This window comes from Mirounga angustirostris, unplaced genomic scaffold, assembly GCF_029215605.1.
Source record: "Mirounga angustirostris isolate CCGP_5_RB_7025 unplaced genomic scaffold, mMirAng1.0.hap1 SCAF_6, whole genome shotgun sequence".
NCBI lineage: Eukaryota > Metazoa > Chordata > Mammalia > Carnivora > Phocidae > Mirounga > Mirounga angustirostris.
Genome location: NW_026991714.1, coordinates 28,881,964 through 28,899,252, shown reverse-complemented (window position 1 = coordinate 28,899,252; position 17,289 = coordinate 28,881,964). Strand labels below are relative to the sequence as shown.

The 17,289-nt window shown below is 54.6% G+C and overlaps 2 protein-coding genes across 3 annotated transcripts in view; both read right to left on the bottom strand.

Annotated features, from left to right (window-relative positions):
• CACNA1S (calcium voltage-gated channel subunit alpha1 S) overlaps window positions 1-11,226 on the bottom strand; it is a 69,898-nt gene extending 58,672 nt beyond the window's left edge. For both annotated transcript variants that reach the window (XM_045877067.3, XM_045877068.3), the window contains exons 1-2: window positions 10,920-11,226; window positions 9,075-9,180 (exon numbers count right to left, since the gene is read on the bottom strand). In XM_045877067.3, the coding sequence (XP_045733023.2) occupies window positions 9,075-9,180; window positions 10,920-11,071 (258 nt within the window). In that variant the 5' untranslated portion in view covers window positions 11,072-11,226. The remainder of the gene's footprint in view (window positions 1-9,074; window positions 9,181-10,919) is intronic.
• Window positions 11,227-12,007: 781 nt separating this feature from the next.
• On the bottom strand, window positions 12,008-16,501 carry ASCL5 (achaete-scute family bHLH transcription factor 5). Its single transcript, XM_064594027.1, has one exon. The coding sequence runs from the start codon at window positions 13,462-13,464 to the stop codon at window positions 12,892-12,894; it is 573 nt and encodes a 190-aa protein (XP_064450097.1). The 5' UTR covers window positions 13,465-16,501; the 3' UTR covers window positions 12,008-12,891.
• Between the last annotated feature and the right edge of the window lie 788 nt (window positions 16,502-17,289).

Sequence of the window (17,289 nt, the reverse complement as noted above, 5' to 3'; positions counted from 1 at the left end):
CATCCCCGCCCCAACTCTGTGGCCGGCAGGAAGACTGGACTGGGCTCCAGGCGCCCAGGCCCCCAGCGGTCCCCTTGGAGGGCTCAGAGAGAGCCATAGCATCCTAGAGCAGGGCTGACAGAGGAGTCAGAATGGCTCAGTCAAAGGGCTCCCTGGGAAGGAGGCCTGCCCCCACATGCCCTCTCCATCACCTGGGCCTGGGTCTCCTTCCTTAGGGTCAACCCCTTGTGATCTATTAGGATACAAATCCTCCCGGCAGGAGGGCATTCTTTCATATTTGTTGTTAACTCTTTAAGGCACATTTGCTTCAGGAGCCGAAGTGGGTTTGGCCAAGGGAGAGGGAACCTGGTGCTTGGAGAGGGCTCGGGCTGGGTGGGGCGGGGCTCCGGATGGGCGTCCGCACCCAGCCCTTCGTGCTTGCGGGCCTCCCAGCAAGTGTTCGAAGCAGGCTGGCTGGGTGCTGCTATTATAAGATACTTTCATAACATTAATGATTGTTTTCCTCCTGTATTCGTCCCCTTTCTTGCTCCCTTAAGCAGACAGAAATGGTGGGCCTCCTGCCTCAGGAGAGGTTTGTGCCAGGGCCCCAGGCCTTTGCCTTCTAAAGGCTGAACGCACCATGTGGAAAAGGGTTGAGGGGACAGAGCCATCTCACTGGGAAAACAGAGATTCCCCCTAGGGTTGAGAAGCCTCTAGGGTAGATTTGGTCTGCGGTCTGCTTCCTCATCATGCCCTAAAGATGTAGCAGGGTCTGGGAGGAGGCCCCAGGGCCCCCCGAGAAAGCAGGGTCCCACCTTGCCAAGGATTCCCACCCCTTCAACTTTGCATGGAGACAGTGGGGGGCAGACCTGAGGGGACCATGGGCCTGGAACAATATGGCCTCATCTGGGGTGGACAGAGCACCTGTAACCCGGGACCCTTAGCACTGCCTGAGACACAGAGCCTGGCCCAAGCCCAGGGCAGGCAGGCTAACAGAGAGCACCGAGAATTACTGAGGTTGAGGTTCTCCCCATCCAGAGGGATGCAGGCTCAGAATCAAGAGAACGTTGATTTCTAGGAAAAAGGATGACATTTCCTGAGCACCTCAATTGTAGAGGAAAGTTCAGCCCTGTTACACTGTTTTTCCTACTTCCCAGATGAGGAGAATGGGGCTTAGAGAGGGAAGCAGGCTGCCCGAGGCCAAGAGGGCTTGTCCCACCTGCCGTGACTGAGTCAACGACTTTTCTACTAAGCCAGCCTGGTGTCCGGTGGCCACACTATTCACGGGGTGACCAGGGTCCTGGCGTCTATCTCCATGACCACCTCAGCCTCCAGGTTTGGAAAATGACCCGTTCAGGAGTGAGGAATGTGGCTATATTTAGCCTGATGGACTCTTACCCAAATAGATGTGATCTGAGTGGGTCTCTCCTGCCATCCTACTTCCCCTTCACTTCCCACGCAGGAGAACCAGACTCTCCAAGGTCCTGGTGGGTCAGACATGTCAGGGCTTTCTACCCAAGCAAGACCGTGGAGCCGAGAGTATTAGGAGGAGTCTGCATACTTGCGGTGGTGGTGACAGGGGGGATGAGGGGAAAGCGGGGTGCCCAAGCTGGGAGGAGTTGGGAGACCAGTCCTGTCTTAGGTAATCATAATGATAGCTAAGATTTATTAAGCACCCACTTATGTACCAGGCTTTATTCTAGCCACATACATACATTTAATCCTCACAGAACCGTATAAGGGAGGTACTCCTACCCTCATTTTACAGATGAGGAAACTGAAGCCCAGAGGGGTTAAGTGATTTCTCCGGGATCATACAACTACTACGTGATAGAACCATAGTGTGAAGCTAGACAGTTTGATTCCAGGGTCAGTGGTCTCAGCCAGCAGGCCACGCTGAGGAGGGAGAGAAACAGCATGCCTGGGACACCTGGAGGGGTTTGTCAGGTCCTGCCCCCCCAACCCCGCCCAGGTCTGCCATGGCCCCATGCTTGTGGTCTGGGAGGGCTGGTCGGGCAGAGAAGGAAAAGAATGAAAACCGCACAACCCCTGTGTGCCAGGTGGGACGTGATGTCGTGGCCCTCATCGATGTAAGAGTTCTGCAAAGGTTACTATCGTGGTCCCCTGTGAGGTGACTGGGGCACAGAGAGTTTAGGAAGCTGCCAGAAGTCCAGGTTGGAGGCAGGTTTGTGTGATGTGAAAGACCTCTGTCCCCCCTAACTCCCCCAAAGTCTGCACAACTTGGACGGGGCGCCCAGGGTTTCTTCCAGGCTTCCGTTGTTCACTACCTCCCCGTCCACAGCCCTGCTCTGTGCGAGGGGTGCAGATTAGGGTGGGGAATGCTAAGCCCCCAGAAGGGGAGCTGAGTCCCTGAAGTGGGAGAGGGCAGGCTCCGAGGTGAGGCCGAAAGGCAGGCTTTCATTTTACTTTGCCAGACCCTGTACGGTGACCCAGGCTTGATCACCTGGGTCCGGCAGGTTCAGATCTCCGAAGAGCAAGGCCAGAGCTGGGGTCCATCTGAGGCCAGAGCCTCCCCAGATAGTGAGGTGGAGTGGGCTGCTGGCCGCAGGAGTTGGCAGGCACATTCCAGACCCTATAAAAAGACAAGTGCCCTGGATGCCAGAGGCTTAGGCTGAAGCCTTGTGCAGAGAACTGCACAGGAACCTGAACCCCAGGAATGTACTGGGGCCTGGCCGAGAGTCTGCTGACACAGGAGGGCTGGCAGGGGTGGGCCCACTGCTCTCCGAGGGCCGGGGATGGGGAGGCCAGGGATGCGGAGGCCAAGGACAAGCTGAAAGGCTGAATCCCGCTAAGCCTGGCCCTGCCCCGGGCACCACCAAGGCCCACCTGACAGGTGCACCAAAAATCAGCCAGAACTTAGAAATTAGGCAGAGGGAGGTCGCCATGTCCTTGTAATGTCATGTTGGAGCATTTTATAACAGGCCTGGCCAAGGACTATTTCATGATCTAGGACAAAGTTTATCAGCCCCGGCCTTATTCACATTGCAAGCCGGAGAATTCTTTCTTGGTGGGAGGGGGCCATCCTGGGCATGGTGGGATGTTCAGCAGCATCCCCGGCCTCTACCTGCTAGATGCCAGCAGTGTGGGAACGGTCCCCACCGGTTTCCCAACATTGCCTAATATCCTTCCCCTCGCCTGCCCTTGTAACCCACTGAGCTGAGGGAAGGTACCTGTTCAACTCTCACAGTTCGGTCCTGTGGAGATGCAAATGATTTCTGCGTGCCAGAAAAGATAACCCCAACGGGTTACTGCTTCACTGCCCTGTGGGACATCAGCCAGCTTGGTGTCTAACCTGGTAATCTTATTCCATCATTTCTTTCTCCAATATCATACACTTCTGTTCCTCTAATTCTCTTTGAATCAGCTTTACCCTCCTGTTTGTTCTCTTCTAGGTTGAATTGATCTTTGACATGCGTTCCTTCTTTATTTTAATCAGTCATGTTTGCATTGTTTGAAAAGCGTACTTGGACACAGGATTGCTTTGAGGATGAAGTAAGATAATATAGCAAAAGCAAGGGGCGCCTGGGTGGCTCAGTTGGTTAAGCGACTGCCTTCGGCTCAGATCATGATCCTGGAGTCCCGGGATCGAGTCCCGCATCGGGCTCCCTGCTCAGCTCGGAGTCTGCTTCTCCCTCTGACCCTCCTTTCTCTCATGCTCTCTGTCTCTCATTCTCTCTCTCTCTCAAATAAATAAAATCCTAAAACAAAAAAGATAATATAGCAAAAGCAATCGATTCCCAGTCTGTGCCCAATAATTAGTAACTCTGATCCTTGTTGCTTTTCCACATGGGTTCCCTCGGGCTGCTCAGGGCTGAAATGGTGACCCTTCCAAAGAGGACTTGAACTCAGTCAGGGGTGCCCCCTAGGAGCAGCATTCCTTCAGACCTCAGGGAGCAAGTGGGACTTCAAGGAGCAGAGCTGGCTTGGGAAGGTCTTGGTCTGGGTTGGAGGCTGGGGCCCTGAGCTCTGGCCTTGGCTTCCAACTGCCCTTGGGCATCTCACTGCCCTTTTGCTGGCCCCCGTGGTGACTCAGTGTCTAGTCCATCCTCCTGCTTCTCTGACAAATGGTGTCCCTTTGTGACCTGCATCCCCAGCCTTCACTCTCCTGGGAGAATTCTGGGACAGGGCTGTGTTAGACTCAGGCTTCCCAAGCCGGAGGCAGGCTTCTCTCTTGGGCAAGTGGAGTCCGGCCCAGGGAGAGGCTGAGGCTGGATGCTCTGAGTGTCCATTCTGGCCTGGGCAGGCAGCAGCTTCACAATCAGGAGAAAGCAGGGTTACAGCGAGGGGCTGGTGTCTGCTCTCGTGGGACTCCTTCCTGTGCCACTCGCCAGGGAAGCAGGGATGGTCATCTCTCCTGATACCAACAAAGCCACATCAAGATGCCCAACACAGGGTACAGGCCTGCCCACATAACCAGCTGGGCATGTGCAGTGCTTTAACCTCTCTGTGCCTCAGTTTACTCTTCTGTAAAGATGAGAAAAATAATACAACCTGCCTCGTGGGGCTGTTGTGGGCAATAAACGAGATCATGTATATAAAGCATTAGAATAGATCCTGCACATTTGTGAGTGCTCAACAAATACTGGGTGCTGTTGAGGAGGAGGAGGAGGAGAATTTGCTGGAGGAGGGGGTTGGGGTGGCCAGGAAAGCCATTCAGATAAGTTGGATGTTTCAAGGAGTGAAAATGAAAAATCTAAGAGAAATCCGGGACAGATAGCGGGTAGGATGAAGAGGAATTTTTTTATTTGGAATAATCCTTTGGTCATAGCCTTTGAATCTAGAACAACCCAAGGGTCTCTGTGACCGGGGCTTTGTGACTGGGGAACCTACTCTGAGGCACTGTGGTTCCTGCATAATAAAATTCCTTATGTTGAGAGAAAGGGCACTCCAACACACCAGGTCTTGACTCATCCAGTAACTTCTCTCAAGTATATGATGTTACCCCCATGTTACAAATGAGGGGACTGAGGGCACAGAGAAGTTAAATAACGTGTCCAAGATCACGCAGCTAGTACATGAATGGTCCTGGATTCAAAAGTATACATTGGTAGCTCCAGAACCCATTCTGCTTCCCCAACCTGGCTGATGTCAGAGCCCCTTTCCCCCTCCGCCATGATGCTACATGGCTGGCCAGGACTTCAGCATCCCCGATCCTCTTCTTGCTGTCCTCTGACCCACCGTGTCTCTCCAGAACTCCCCTGCCCTCTCTGAGCCTCAGTGTCCTCTTCTGTTCAGGGAAGACCCAGGTTTCCCCACTGACACAGAACAGGCAGAGTTGGGGGGTAGCTCAGCTCCAGTCCATCACCTGCAGCAAAAGCTGGGGGGAGGGGGAAGGAGATGGAGAGCAGGAGAAAGCTCCTGGAGGGGCACCCAGACCTTGCAGGGGAGTCTGCTCCACAGACAGGGGTCGGGGTTTCTTTCCCACAATGGAGGGTGCCAACTGCCTCCCGACTCTGTTCTGCACACAAAGCACCTGTGGGAAGCCTTTTTCACCCCCCTGACCCGCCCTGCCCCCTACCTCTCACCCCCATCAAATGCTCAGACCTGCAAAGCCAATTGCCCAGTGAACCCCGGCACCTGTATCTCAACATGATTGAAACTGAAAATCAGTGTCTCCCTCCTCCCACCTCAGCCTGCTCCTCCCCTGGTGCTGCCTGTCTGGGTAAAGCGATATGGCCATCCACCCTGTCACCTACTCTGAAACCCAAGTGTCATCCTTGCCTCTTCTTCCCCTTCCCCATGCCTCCATCCCCACATCCATCAGGCACCAAGTCCCACTGAGCCATCTCTTCACTATCTCTCAACGTCATCCTCTTACCCATCATGCCTCAGTTCCAGTCTCCCCCATTTCCTGCTTGGACCACTTCACGGCCTCCTCCCCCCTCTCCCTGCTTCCTTTTTCATCCCACCCGAGTCTACCCTCTACATGGTGACCCGAGAGATTTTTCTAAGTCCCAAACTCATCTCTCAACCTCTTGCCTCCAGCATTTCGCTCATGGGGCTCCCTGCTGAGGCTTCTACAGCCTTTCCCCTGGTGTCCCCAGCCCTCCTCCGGGACCAGCTACATAATCGATGGGCCCAGTATAAAATGAAAAATTGTTCAAAAAGTAGGAAATAAATGCCATTAAAGGTATTAAAATATAAAGCCTTTTCCTTCCTTCCACAGTTTCCTTTTCCTTCCCACATGTTTTTTTACTGCCTATTTACTGTTGTGGGGGGCAAGTGCAGACCCTCACACGCACTCCCTGACCTCCTTCATGACCCACTGCATGCTCAGTCCGCCACCATCCAGCAGCCAGACATCCTGTCCCTTGGCTAGAGGTGGGGAAGTGGAGGCAGGCATCTCGCTTCCCACAGGCTTGCTGCCTCCACCCAAGATGGACAGCCAGCACACAAGGGTATGGTTACCTCTGCTCCAGGAGACACTAAGTATCTGGTTGGGGGATACCATAGGCTCCACCCAGCAGTCATTCACTGAGTGGGCTATGATCCTGTCAGCCCAGAGTGGGGAAACACCCAGAGTCTTGAGACACCCAAGACCCACGTGTACCCAACCCTGAGCCCAGCTCAGGACACCAATGGGGAGAGACTAAGCAGTGTCTGTCTGTTGAGGTGGGAAGCTGGTAGGAGGTGGCAGGGGGGGAACTGTGAGGGGGCCATGGCTCCAGGCTACTGGGGCACGTCCCATTGTCCCATTGGTCTTCACTCACAAAATAAGGATTCAAAGATGAAATTATTTAAATTTTCCGTACTGTAAGCACAGATCATTAAACTCCAAGCATGGGGCCCTTCTGAGTGTGGGCCCCAGAGCGACCGTATAGGTCACATGCCCATGAAGTTGACCCCGTCCTCATCCTTCACATCTCAGGGTAAACATCTCATCCTCTGGGAAGGACTAGGTCCTCCTCCAATATAATATCATAGTGTCCCAAATCTTATACATTTCCCATCTCATTTTAACTACTTGTGTAATTGGTTTAATTATAATTATTTGTTTAATTGACTTAATTAATTAAGCCCTGTGAAGATTGGAACTATGTCTACTTGGTTCCCAATTATACGCCCAGCGTGTGCCAGGGATATAATAGGCACTAAATAAATATTTGTTAAATGAAAGAAAGTTAATGAAGAACGGGTCCTTGGGCCTTCCTTCTTAAAAACTATGGGTTATTTTGGATGACCTAAAAGTCCCTAACTTTTCTCAGAAACCTACAAAGCAGCCAATAGGTTAAGAGAGAGATTAATGTCTGATTTCCCTTCCTTCTGGTCTAATTCCTCTCATTTCCCTCCTGCTGGATTGTACAGAGATGAACATATAATTGACATGTGGGAATAAAGAGGCCACAGCTAGAAACTGGCTCTGTGACTCTGAATACCACCTACCCTCTCTGGGCTTCACCCCAAAGGGATCAGATTAGGATCCTTCACTGATAATAGTCTGTCCAACTTTGATATTTGAAGTGATGTTCACTGCTTTGGAAAGGTTTCTGGTCAGGTTTTCGTCTTCCAGGGAACTCACCTGTGCCTGTGAGCTCAAGACCTTACCCAAAGCTTTGTAACTCCATCCCACAAGCAAAAGGAAAGCTCACAGGACCAGGCAAAATTTTTAGGGCAGCCATTTTGTTTCAAGATGGAAGACGACAGTGTAATTTAACACCCCACAGAGGGCAATTTCTTTTGAAAGTAGTCAACTTCTTAAGGAGTTGAAGTGGAACGAAGGCCCAAAAATATGAAATCACGAAGAGTGGGTTGGACCCAGAGCCCTCCTGGATTCAGGGACATGGAATATGAGGCCTGTCTTGTGGAAGGCTCAGCTCCCCCTCCCAGCCCTGGTTGTATGGGCCCTGCCCACAGTTCATCCCACTCTCCTTCCACACTCAGGAGCTCAGAGTTTTTTCTGTTTATAGCCAAGCACACACTTAAAAATCCCAGCTTCTTACCAGCTCAAGATAGATTCCCATGGAAACCGGCAAAAAGGAGGAGAGGCAAAGATAAATACCTTTCTTTCAGGCCCCGGATGCATGTTAATTGGCCTCCTCCCTCCCACCCCTGTGGTACAAATGCAGGAAAAAGCCTGTTGAGATGGTGGGTCCATTGTCTTGTCTCCTCGGGGGCCTAGACAGTAAATGCCTGAGAGCCCCGTTTCTATGATGGCTTCCCCTAGAAGTTCTCATGCTGTCACCACATGGGCAACACAGGGCTCATAAGACCAGGTCCTAAAGTCAGAGAGGCCTGAGTTCTGTGGCAGGACTTGCATGTGGGGCAAGGTACCCAAACTCTCTGAGCCTCAGTTTCCTTGTCTTTTACATGGATTTAATGGTGTTACCTCACGGGGCATAGTTAAGAGAATTAAGAAAGACAATAATGTAAAATATTTAGCACAGAACCTGGCATCCAATACGCACATCGTAAATGGTAACCATGTTTACTATTATCTAGCCATTAGGTCAAGTCAGCCCTTTACCTCCACAGGGCTCGGTTTCCTCATCGGTAAACCAGTGAGGTGGGGAGGGGCGAGGACAATTCGATCCTGGAAAATCCCTTCCAGATCTGGCATTTTATGGTTCTGTGTCCATGTTATTGGTGAAGGAGCGAGGAGAACGTGGTATAGAGCTCTAAAACATGTGCTCTTTTGGAATTCCTAGATCCCACTCTCCCAGGAGACAAGTTCCTTCTGGATGAGATCCAGGAAAGGGAAAGTAGCACTAGGCCTCCATTGCTGAGTAGCTGACTTTACTAAGCCTCAGTTCCCATAACTGTCAGATGGCACCACTTTATAGGGTTGTTGTGAGGATTTTCTGAGCTTCCTCTCCTCAGGGGCTTAGCACAGGGCACAGTGAGTAGTCACTCAGCGCTGGATGGTAATATTACGGAACCCAGAAGTAGCAGGTTTACCCTGCAAAGCTGTTGAGTCACCCCGTCAGCCCCGCAGGTGGCTGGGAGGGTGAGGTCTGTATCCTCAGGAGACCATCCACCAGCTCCAGCACCATCCAGGAGCATGCAGTCCACCAAGGGGGCCTCCCCCAGCCTGGGGCTGCAGGCCCACAGGAGTGGGGGAGGAGGACCTCTCTTACCAGGCCAAGGTTCAGAGTGTTGTTGTCATCTTCTGGCATGGGCAGGTACACAGCCAGGGCCACACAGTTGGCAAAGATGGTGAGCAAGATGATTGTCTCAAAGGGTCTGGTGTCAGGGTTAAGGAGACCCCTTGAGTGAGGGATTGTGGGATTGGCCGCTTTAAGGGGAGTGGTACAATACAGGCTGATGGGCACCATATTGCTCCTTCCCTGCTCCCCTGCAGGTTGTGGAAATGGCCAGGTTCTCCTCGGGAACAGGTAACTTCCACTTAGATGTGATGGGAGCTCAAGGCTCTGGCTGAGGGCTGAGGGCTACTCAGCTTCAAGGGCCAGGAAGACTTAAGACTCCACAGCAAGCACCTGCCCATCCCCCAACCCTACCTGCCTGGCTCCTGAGGAGCCATGACTTCCCGAGATTCTCACCAGACAACTTGAGGGGCTCACTCAGAGAACTGGCAAGGGATGCTGGGGGCTGAGTATCCGCAGGACAGGACGGGGAAAGGGGAAACTGCAGAGGTGGTACCTGAACACCCCCCTAACCGGAGGAAGGAATGGATAAGCCGACTGAGATAGCAGCCCACCCCGCCCCCTCCCCAGCCACGCTCACACACTGGCGTGCGCATCCCACACCCACTCACGCCTCGCTCCCAGGCACACCCACCCCCTTCACAGTCATTTCCCAGGGGGCACCCCCAGGCCCATTCCTTTATGGGTGAGCAGCCCAACCCACCCCATAGGCTGAGCCACAGGAAAGCCAGTGGTAGAGGTGGGGACAGGTTGGGGTGGGACGCCCACGATGCAGAAAGTCTGGACTGACTACCCCCTTCTCTTCCTGCTGGGGTTTGAGAAGAGGTGGGCCCCAGCAGCAGAGGCCTGCAGAGGAGAAGGCGCAGAGGTGCCGAGGATGGAGGAGAGAGAACCCCTCCCCCGGGGAAACCCGATCCCCCAGGAGACAGGCCAGGAGGAAGAGGCATGGGGTGCTCCCTGTCACCAGGTGCAGCTGTGGGCAGCAGGGCCGACTCTGAGCCCAGCCATTCCAATTGGTCCCATGTTTTTCTTATCCTTCTGATTAGCCCTTAGTCCCCTTTCTTCTAGGGAACAGCTGGTGGGAGCCCAGTCTTCCAGAACCCTACAGAAATATTTCAAATATTCCTGACCTCTCTCTGAGAAGGCACTTGACACAGACGCTCCCCCCAATCTCCTTCCTCCCTTCCCCAAATAACCCAGATATTTTCATCATTCTTCCTCTCAGAGCTAATGCAAACAGAGAGAGGGATTGCAAGTCCCTGTCCCCAGGGTGGTATGTCTGAGCTAAAACTGCCAGGCATCTCGGCCTGCCCCCAGAGCCCCTCACAGCAGCCCTTTGTTCAAGGCCATTTCTCCCTTGACTCCATCCTCAGCTAGACTCCCCTCACTCGGCAATCTCTTCGCCTTCACACCCTCCCACCAAGGGGGGGAATTTTCTTGCAGAGGCCCCTGCTTTTTTCTCTCCCATCCTGTATCAAAATGAGACTGTCGCCTCAAACCCCTCAGTGAAGCCCCACGATAATGGGATTTGGGCACACCTGCGAACCGCCCCCGTGAGCCATCCAGGCCCCTTCCGCAGATGGTTGTCACCAGGCCTTGGGCCGAGCACTCAGGCCGCAGCGGCCCCGCCAGCTACTCTTTCCTCTCAGCTGAAGCCTTCCTTCCCAAAGGCTCCTTACACCCTCCTAGGGCAGTTCACCCCGTCTCCAAGTCCCCAGTCCCCTCGGCCCCCAAAGTCTGTGATCTGTGACCATGCCCTGCCTCCCTCTCCCATATCACACGGGCTCTGCCTAACACCCTGGAGGTCCCAAAGGATACTTCCATTCCACGATGTTGATGCAGGCCTTCCTCAGAGGATTCTGGAGGGTCAAGCAGAACAAGGCCCGGGGTGGCCTTGGCAGAATCTCAGGAACGGGCTTCTTGGGCTGTTTCTTCCTCAGGCCCTCATCCTGGGGTGAGGACGGCTCCATGGCTTTCCTGGTGGTCTCACTGTCTCCTGCTCCCCCACCCCGCTGCTCTCTCCTCCCTGCGTCCCCAGTGCCCACCGCCTTGGGGACTGGACCGGCTGAGCCTGCTGGGCCAAGCGTGCCCTGCTGAGCCAGCCAGGGGGCGGGGGCAGAAGGATTACTCTCCCTGCTCCCAGCAAGTAAAATTAGCCTCCACTGGCTCCCTGCTTGCCTGGCCTGAGCTCCTGAGGCCAGGCAGCTGTCATTCCTTCCCAGCCCAGCCAGTGACATCCCAATATGTCCCTGAGGAGGTTGGTAGGGGGTGGCGGAAGGAACTTTCACACAGGCCTGGGATGGGCTCAGTGGGAGACAGGATGGAAGGCTTCAAGGCGGGGGCAACAGAGCGTTCAGGAAGGGGGTAACCTATGATATGGAGCCTCAAACTGTGGACGGGCTCCCTTGTGCCAAGATGAGCGTCCCCCTGCTCCCAATCCCACAGCACCCTCCGTAAAGGTGCTGGGTGGCCTAGTTTGGTGTATCTACACCACAGCCCCGTCCATCTCAGAACCTGTGGCTAGCTATCAGGCCAGACCTCGCCAGCACGTGCACAGCCCTGTCGGGGAAGGCCAAGTCCTCCACACCGGGGTGAAAGGCTCCCTCAGAAGAACCTCGAACGCGCACACTTCAGGCACCGTGTGTAGTGACTGTGCGTTGTACCCTCCTCCCTCCACCCCTCCAGCGCCTAACTGTACAAGGGTTGTGTCTCCTGCCTGGGACTCTGGCCCCTCCCTGACATTGTCCCTGGGATACACTAAGCTCTCTGTAAATGTTAGTTGAATGCAGAGCTAACCAGAACACCCCCGACACGGCACCCAGTAAGTGTTCCGACCCGCAGGTGGGAGTGACAAAGGGGCACCAGCGAAGTGAGGTAGACAACGATCTGGAATCACACAACTCAACAAATCTTTTATTTAGCTTCTTGGTACAAACACAGCGCCATATGGTCCCATTGCCCACAGAGGGATACAGTCTGAGGGGGGAAAACGCAGTCCTCAAGCAACCTGGGGGGAAAAGGATGAAAAGGCCACCCTGGGGGCCAGGGGTGGGGGTGGGTAATCGCCCTCCATGGAGGAAGCCGGAGGGCGCCACCAAGGCACGCACATGGCCCCCTCCCAAGTCTGATCTGGGCGGAGTGCAAGCCGCAGTCTGGCCTCCTTTCCTCCGGGGGTGGTGGGGGTGGTGGGGGGGGGGTGGGAGGCGGGGTGGCAAGCAAGCTCCCAAAGTGGACGCTAGGATCTGAGGCCATCTCGTGGACAGCAAGGGCATGGCTCATCCCAACCAAAGCCCGGCCGGCCTCCTGGGGAGTCGCAGACACAGGGCTGCACCCGTGGCGACGGAGGTCGAGGTCGGAGAGGCCCCACAGCGGGGGGTGCACAACCGGGAGCTGAGCTCCGACTTTCCGCAGCGCGGGGCTGAAGCCGAGCGGGAGGCGGACCCAAGGGATGGCCGTGCTGGGTTACCCTCCCGCGGCCTGGAGCGGGCGCGGCGCGCACCCGGAACTTCCCCAGGCCCTGCGCCCTCACTGCACCGACGGGGCTCCTCCGGTCTCTGTGGTGCCCCTCTCTCCCCCTCCCTGCACCTCTGCCCCAAGCTGGAAGGAATGAGGTCGGTGGTGGCGGTGGCAGAAGGACGGCGTCGCAGACACCCGAGCGCCGCGGGCCCGCAAACGCCAGGGGCCTGAGCCGCACCGCGGGTGACCCGGCAGTCCCCGGGCTGCTGTCGGGAGTGGGACGGCCCTGGCGGGTCCCCACCCCCACCCCCACCCCCACCAGCCCCCGTCCCGATCAGTGGCTGGATTCTTCAGACTCAAAGAACGGCGAGGAGGAGAAGCAGGAGGACTCGGACGAGTCGGGCACCAGGGAGGCGGGCGCCCGTGCCCCGCAGTCGCCGCGGCAGCCGGGCGGGGAGGCGGCGGGCGGCGCGCCGTCGGGGGCCGCGCTCAGCAGCTCCTGCAGGTGCTTGATGTAGCGGATGGCGGCGCGCAGCGTCTCCACCTTGCTGAGCCGCTTCTCGGCCAGCGCGCCCGGGAGGTGGCCGCGGAGGCGCGCGTAGCCCTCGTTGACGCACTTGACCCGCTGCCGCTCGCGCTCGTTGCGCTTCTGGATGAAGGCGGGCTCGAAGGGGTAGTCGTACACCCCGAAGGCACCGGCGAAGGGCACGTAGGGGAACACGCCCGCGTAGGCATCGTAGTACTGCGGCTCGGCCGGGCCCGGGTACAGCAGCAGGGGCACGTTGCCCAGGGGCTCGGCGGGGGGCAAGGGCGCCCGGCGCGGAGCGGGCACGACGCCCAGCTGCATGCAGCTGGGGGGCGCCAGGGGCCGCCGGTCCACCAGGGCCCGGCAGAAGTTATTGTTCATGGTGCCGCGTGGAGCTGCACCCAGAGGCAGACCCTCCCCGAATCGGCGCCGCCTGGGCTCTGCGCGGTCCCGACCACCGGGACGAGTCACATCGCCAGCAGCGGCCCCGGGGTACCAGGATGGGTTAGGGCTCCTCTTCGCCCTCTGGGGTGGCCTCCGAGATCTCCCTGACAGAAGTCATTGCTGTGGCCTTAGTGTGGCTCCTGGCAGAGGCTCAGCGGTTCCCTCTCCGATCCAGCCGTGGCGCCGCAGAACTCCGGGGACCCCTGCCTTCTTCCGTGGCGCCCATGGGCAGGGCAGCAGGCCTCGGCACCCCGGCTCCTCCTGAGCCCAGCATGGGCACCTCCCACGGGCACTAACCCTGGGACTTCATACTTGGGGCCACGGGTGCCCGGTTCTTGTTCCTCACGGCCTTGGGGATCCCCCCGCCGCCCGGGGCCTCACAACGGCGGCTGCTGTGAGAAGTGTGCCCGCTCAGCTCAGGGAAATGTTTCTAAAGAAGAGGAGAGTGAACGTATCAATTAGGAATTGTATTATGGGCTCTTCTGTGTCACCCCCACCCCCACCCCCCAGGGGGATCATAAGCATCCCGAGCCGAGGCAGTGTGGCTGCTGAGGAGGAGGAGGATAGGGGCAGAGCTGGGTTCAAACCTGTGTTCATCCTTTCATGGTTGGGGGGCCTCTCTGCGTCCTGGTTTCCACATATGGAGATAATTCAACATCCCTCACAGGAGATTAATAATAATATGTGAGAATCAAATGAGAAAAAATATGCCAAAAAACACCTCCTGGGCCTGGCTTATAAAAAGCGCCCAATGACCCTATGATTTAACAATTGCACTACTAGCTATTTACCTAAATGACACAAAAATACGAATTCAAAGGGATTCATGCACCCCGATGTTTATAGCAGCATTCTCTACAGTAGCCAAATTATGGAAAGTGTCATTGATAGATGAATGGATTAAGAAGACATGATGTGTGTATATATATACACACATATATAATGGAGTATTACTCAGCCATAAAAAAGAATGAAGTCTTGCCATTTGCAACAACACAGATGGAGCTAGAGAATATGACGCTAAGCAAATTAAGTCAGAGAAAGACAAATACCATATGATTTCACTCATGTAGAATTTAAGAAACAAAACAAATGAGCAAAGGGGAAAAAAGAGAGAGAGAGGCAAACCAAGAAAGAGACTCTTAACTACAGAGAACGAACTGTTGGTTACCAGCGGGAAGGGGGTGGGGCGATGGGGGAAACAGGTGATGGGGATTAAGGAGAGCACTTGTGATGAGCACCTTGCATTGTATGGAAGTGTCGAATTACTATATTGTACACCTGCAACTAGCATTACACTGTATGTTAACTAACTGGAATTTAAATTTAAAAAGGGGGGGACCTGATGACGTCATTTCCTTTGAGAGTGGGCATCAGGTCTTGGGAGGGATACCTTCCAGGGCCTTCCATCTAAGGGCTCAAAGACTGCTTATTGAACTAGCACAGTGGCCACCACAAGTCCACCAAGGGGGGTAACTCTTTCCTGAAGGAAGTGAATCCGATTCCGAGAGACTTGGGTGTTGCTGGGACTTTCACAGCCCTCTGCCCGGCGGGGCGGCGACACCAAAGCCTTCTGTGCCCCGTGCCCGTGGATCCAGGCTGCACCCTCCCACCCCGTCCTGGGCTTCTCCTTGCGGCACTTAACGGAAGTGTCTATTCTCTCACCTCTGTGTGCCCAGAGCCCGGCCAGCTCCTGGCCTGTAGCAGACGCAGCACAAATGCTCGTTGAATAACCGGCCGGAGGGCTAGGCAGCAAGTTGGGCTTGTCCGGGTCGGGCTCGGTTACACTCAGCCTTTCCCAGGCTCTAGGAAGCTGCTACCTCAGAAATAAGTGGCCCGCGTCGAATTTACAACCCTCATCCCATGTGGTTAGCGGATTCAGCCTGAGTGTCATTTCCTCCAGGAATTCTCTCAGGCCCTGTTCTCCCTACTTGTGTGTGTCCCCAGTGTCCTACAAATGCCGTCTTAGCCCCTGCAACACTACTCTATCATCGTCCTCCTCATAGAAGATGGAGTGACTGAGTGAGCTGCACCCACACGGGGAGAGATGGGGCAGCAGGAGGTCTTGGACCAGGCCTTTCCATGAGACAGAAAGGGGCTAGCTCTCTCCCTGACAGGGGGAGGTTGGTGACTCAGATTCCTGGGGGAGTCTCCTTCTGCACTTTCTCATCTTAGTCCTTAATTGGGTCCCAACTCTGTCGCCAGCTAGCTCTGCCCTTGCTGAATGAAAACTGGGAACAATGAACAGCGATTCTAAGCGTCATGGAGACTTGCATCTGCTCTCAAGAGTGGAAGCAAATGAGCCAGACATCAGGACAAATTCACATATCCCTCCCCTGCTCAACAGCATTTCAGGGCTCCCTGCTGCCTTCGACGGAAGGTTCTAGAAAATCTCTTTCCAACAGTCTCTCAGCTCCATCAGGACCAGTCTCCTCCTGTCACTCTCTGCTCATTCCTGACCTCTCTCCTTGGCTTCTACTGACAGGCCTTGGGACCCTTTTCATAGCTTTCTTGATTTTCCCCATTCCTGCCAACCTTTGAGGGAGCTCCCGCCCATGCTGACTGCCTGAGCTCAGCAGCTCCCAACATGGACTCTCAGTTTGTGCCTTCTGAGTCTTCAGCCAGACTGTAAGAAGCCACCAGAGGGCAGGGGCTTGGCCCTTCATTCTTAGCTAATGCTCTCTGCCCCTTGCCCAGTGTTGGGTACATAACACTGCTGAAAATTATTTGCTAGCAGTGCCCTGTTTGGGTAAAAACATGAGATCCAGACTGTACCCTCCCACGTGACCCCTGTCTATTCAAATTTGATTTAATTATTTAAATTTAATTTGATAGAGGTCAGAAATTTGTATCTAGTGACAATTTTACAAATATAGCTTAATATCTATTTGTGTTGACTCAATATTCAATACTTATTTATGTTCCAGACATACTGTTCCCATTTTTTTCATAAAACCATTCAGACAAGTGACAAACAAGAAACCTCACAGCCTTACGGCCCCTGAGGCACTTCTCTCTACTGGCAGGAAAGGCTCGTAACCTGGCCGGGAGCCCAGGTGAGGACACACCCGCCACTGCATTGTGTTCTTCTTCTTCTGCCATCGAACCCCCCACCCCAGACCAGAAGCCGAGGACACAGTGTGGTAGGTTATCCCCGAGAGGCAGGAGAACCGTTCACTCAGCACTTATTTACTGGGGCCCTTGTGTACACGAGGGGTCGCTCTGGGCGCTGGGATAGAGCGGTGAACAAAACACTGTAGTGAAATAACAGTAATGATAATTCTAGCTGTTATTTATTATTTGTGATGTGCGAGGCACCGTGTTACGTGCTTTCCATGGACCGTCCCATTTAACTCCTACACCATTCTCACGAGGTCAGTGCTAAGATCACCCAGTTTTAAAGGTGAGGAACCTGAGGCTCATAAAGGTTAAGGTACTGGTCCAAGTTTCCACAGTTGGTAATTTCATAAACTAACAAATCTAAATGACCATACCCTTCCTCACCCCTTCTCCCAGGATGTCTCCCCGCGGCTTCACATTTGAACCAAAAGATCAGAGGAGCTTGTTTTGACCTAACACAAGTATCTTATTAAATTATGATTCCTGTTGGAGGGGATGTCCCCCTGCAGATCCGAGTAATCCTGCTGTGATTGAGCATCTGCTCTGGTGACAGAGGTTCCGCAGGTCACCTTGGTCAACCTTGGGAAGGGAGCGCCCCCTTGAGGATATTCTCAGGAGGGTGGCCGTGGAGCTCTGCTGGTG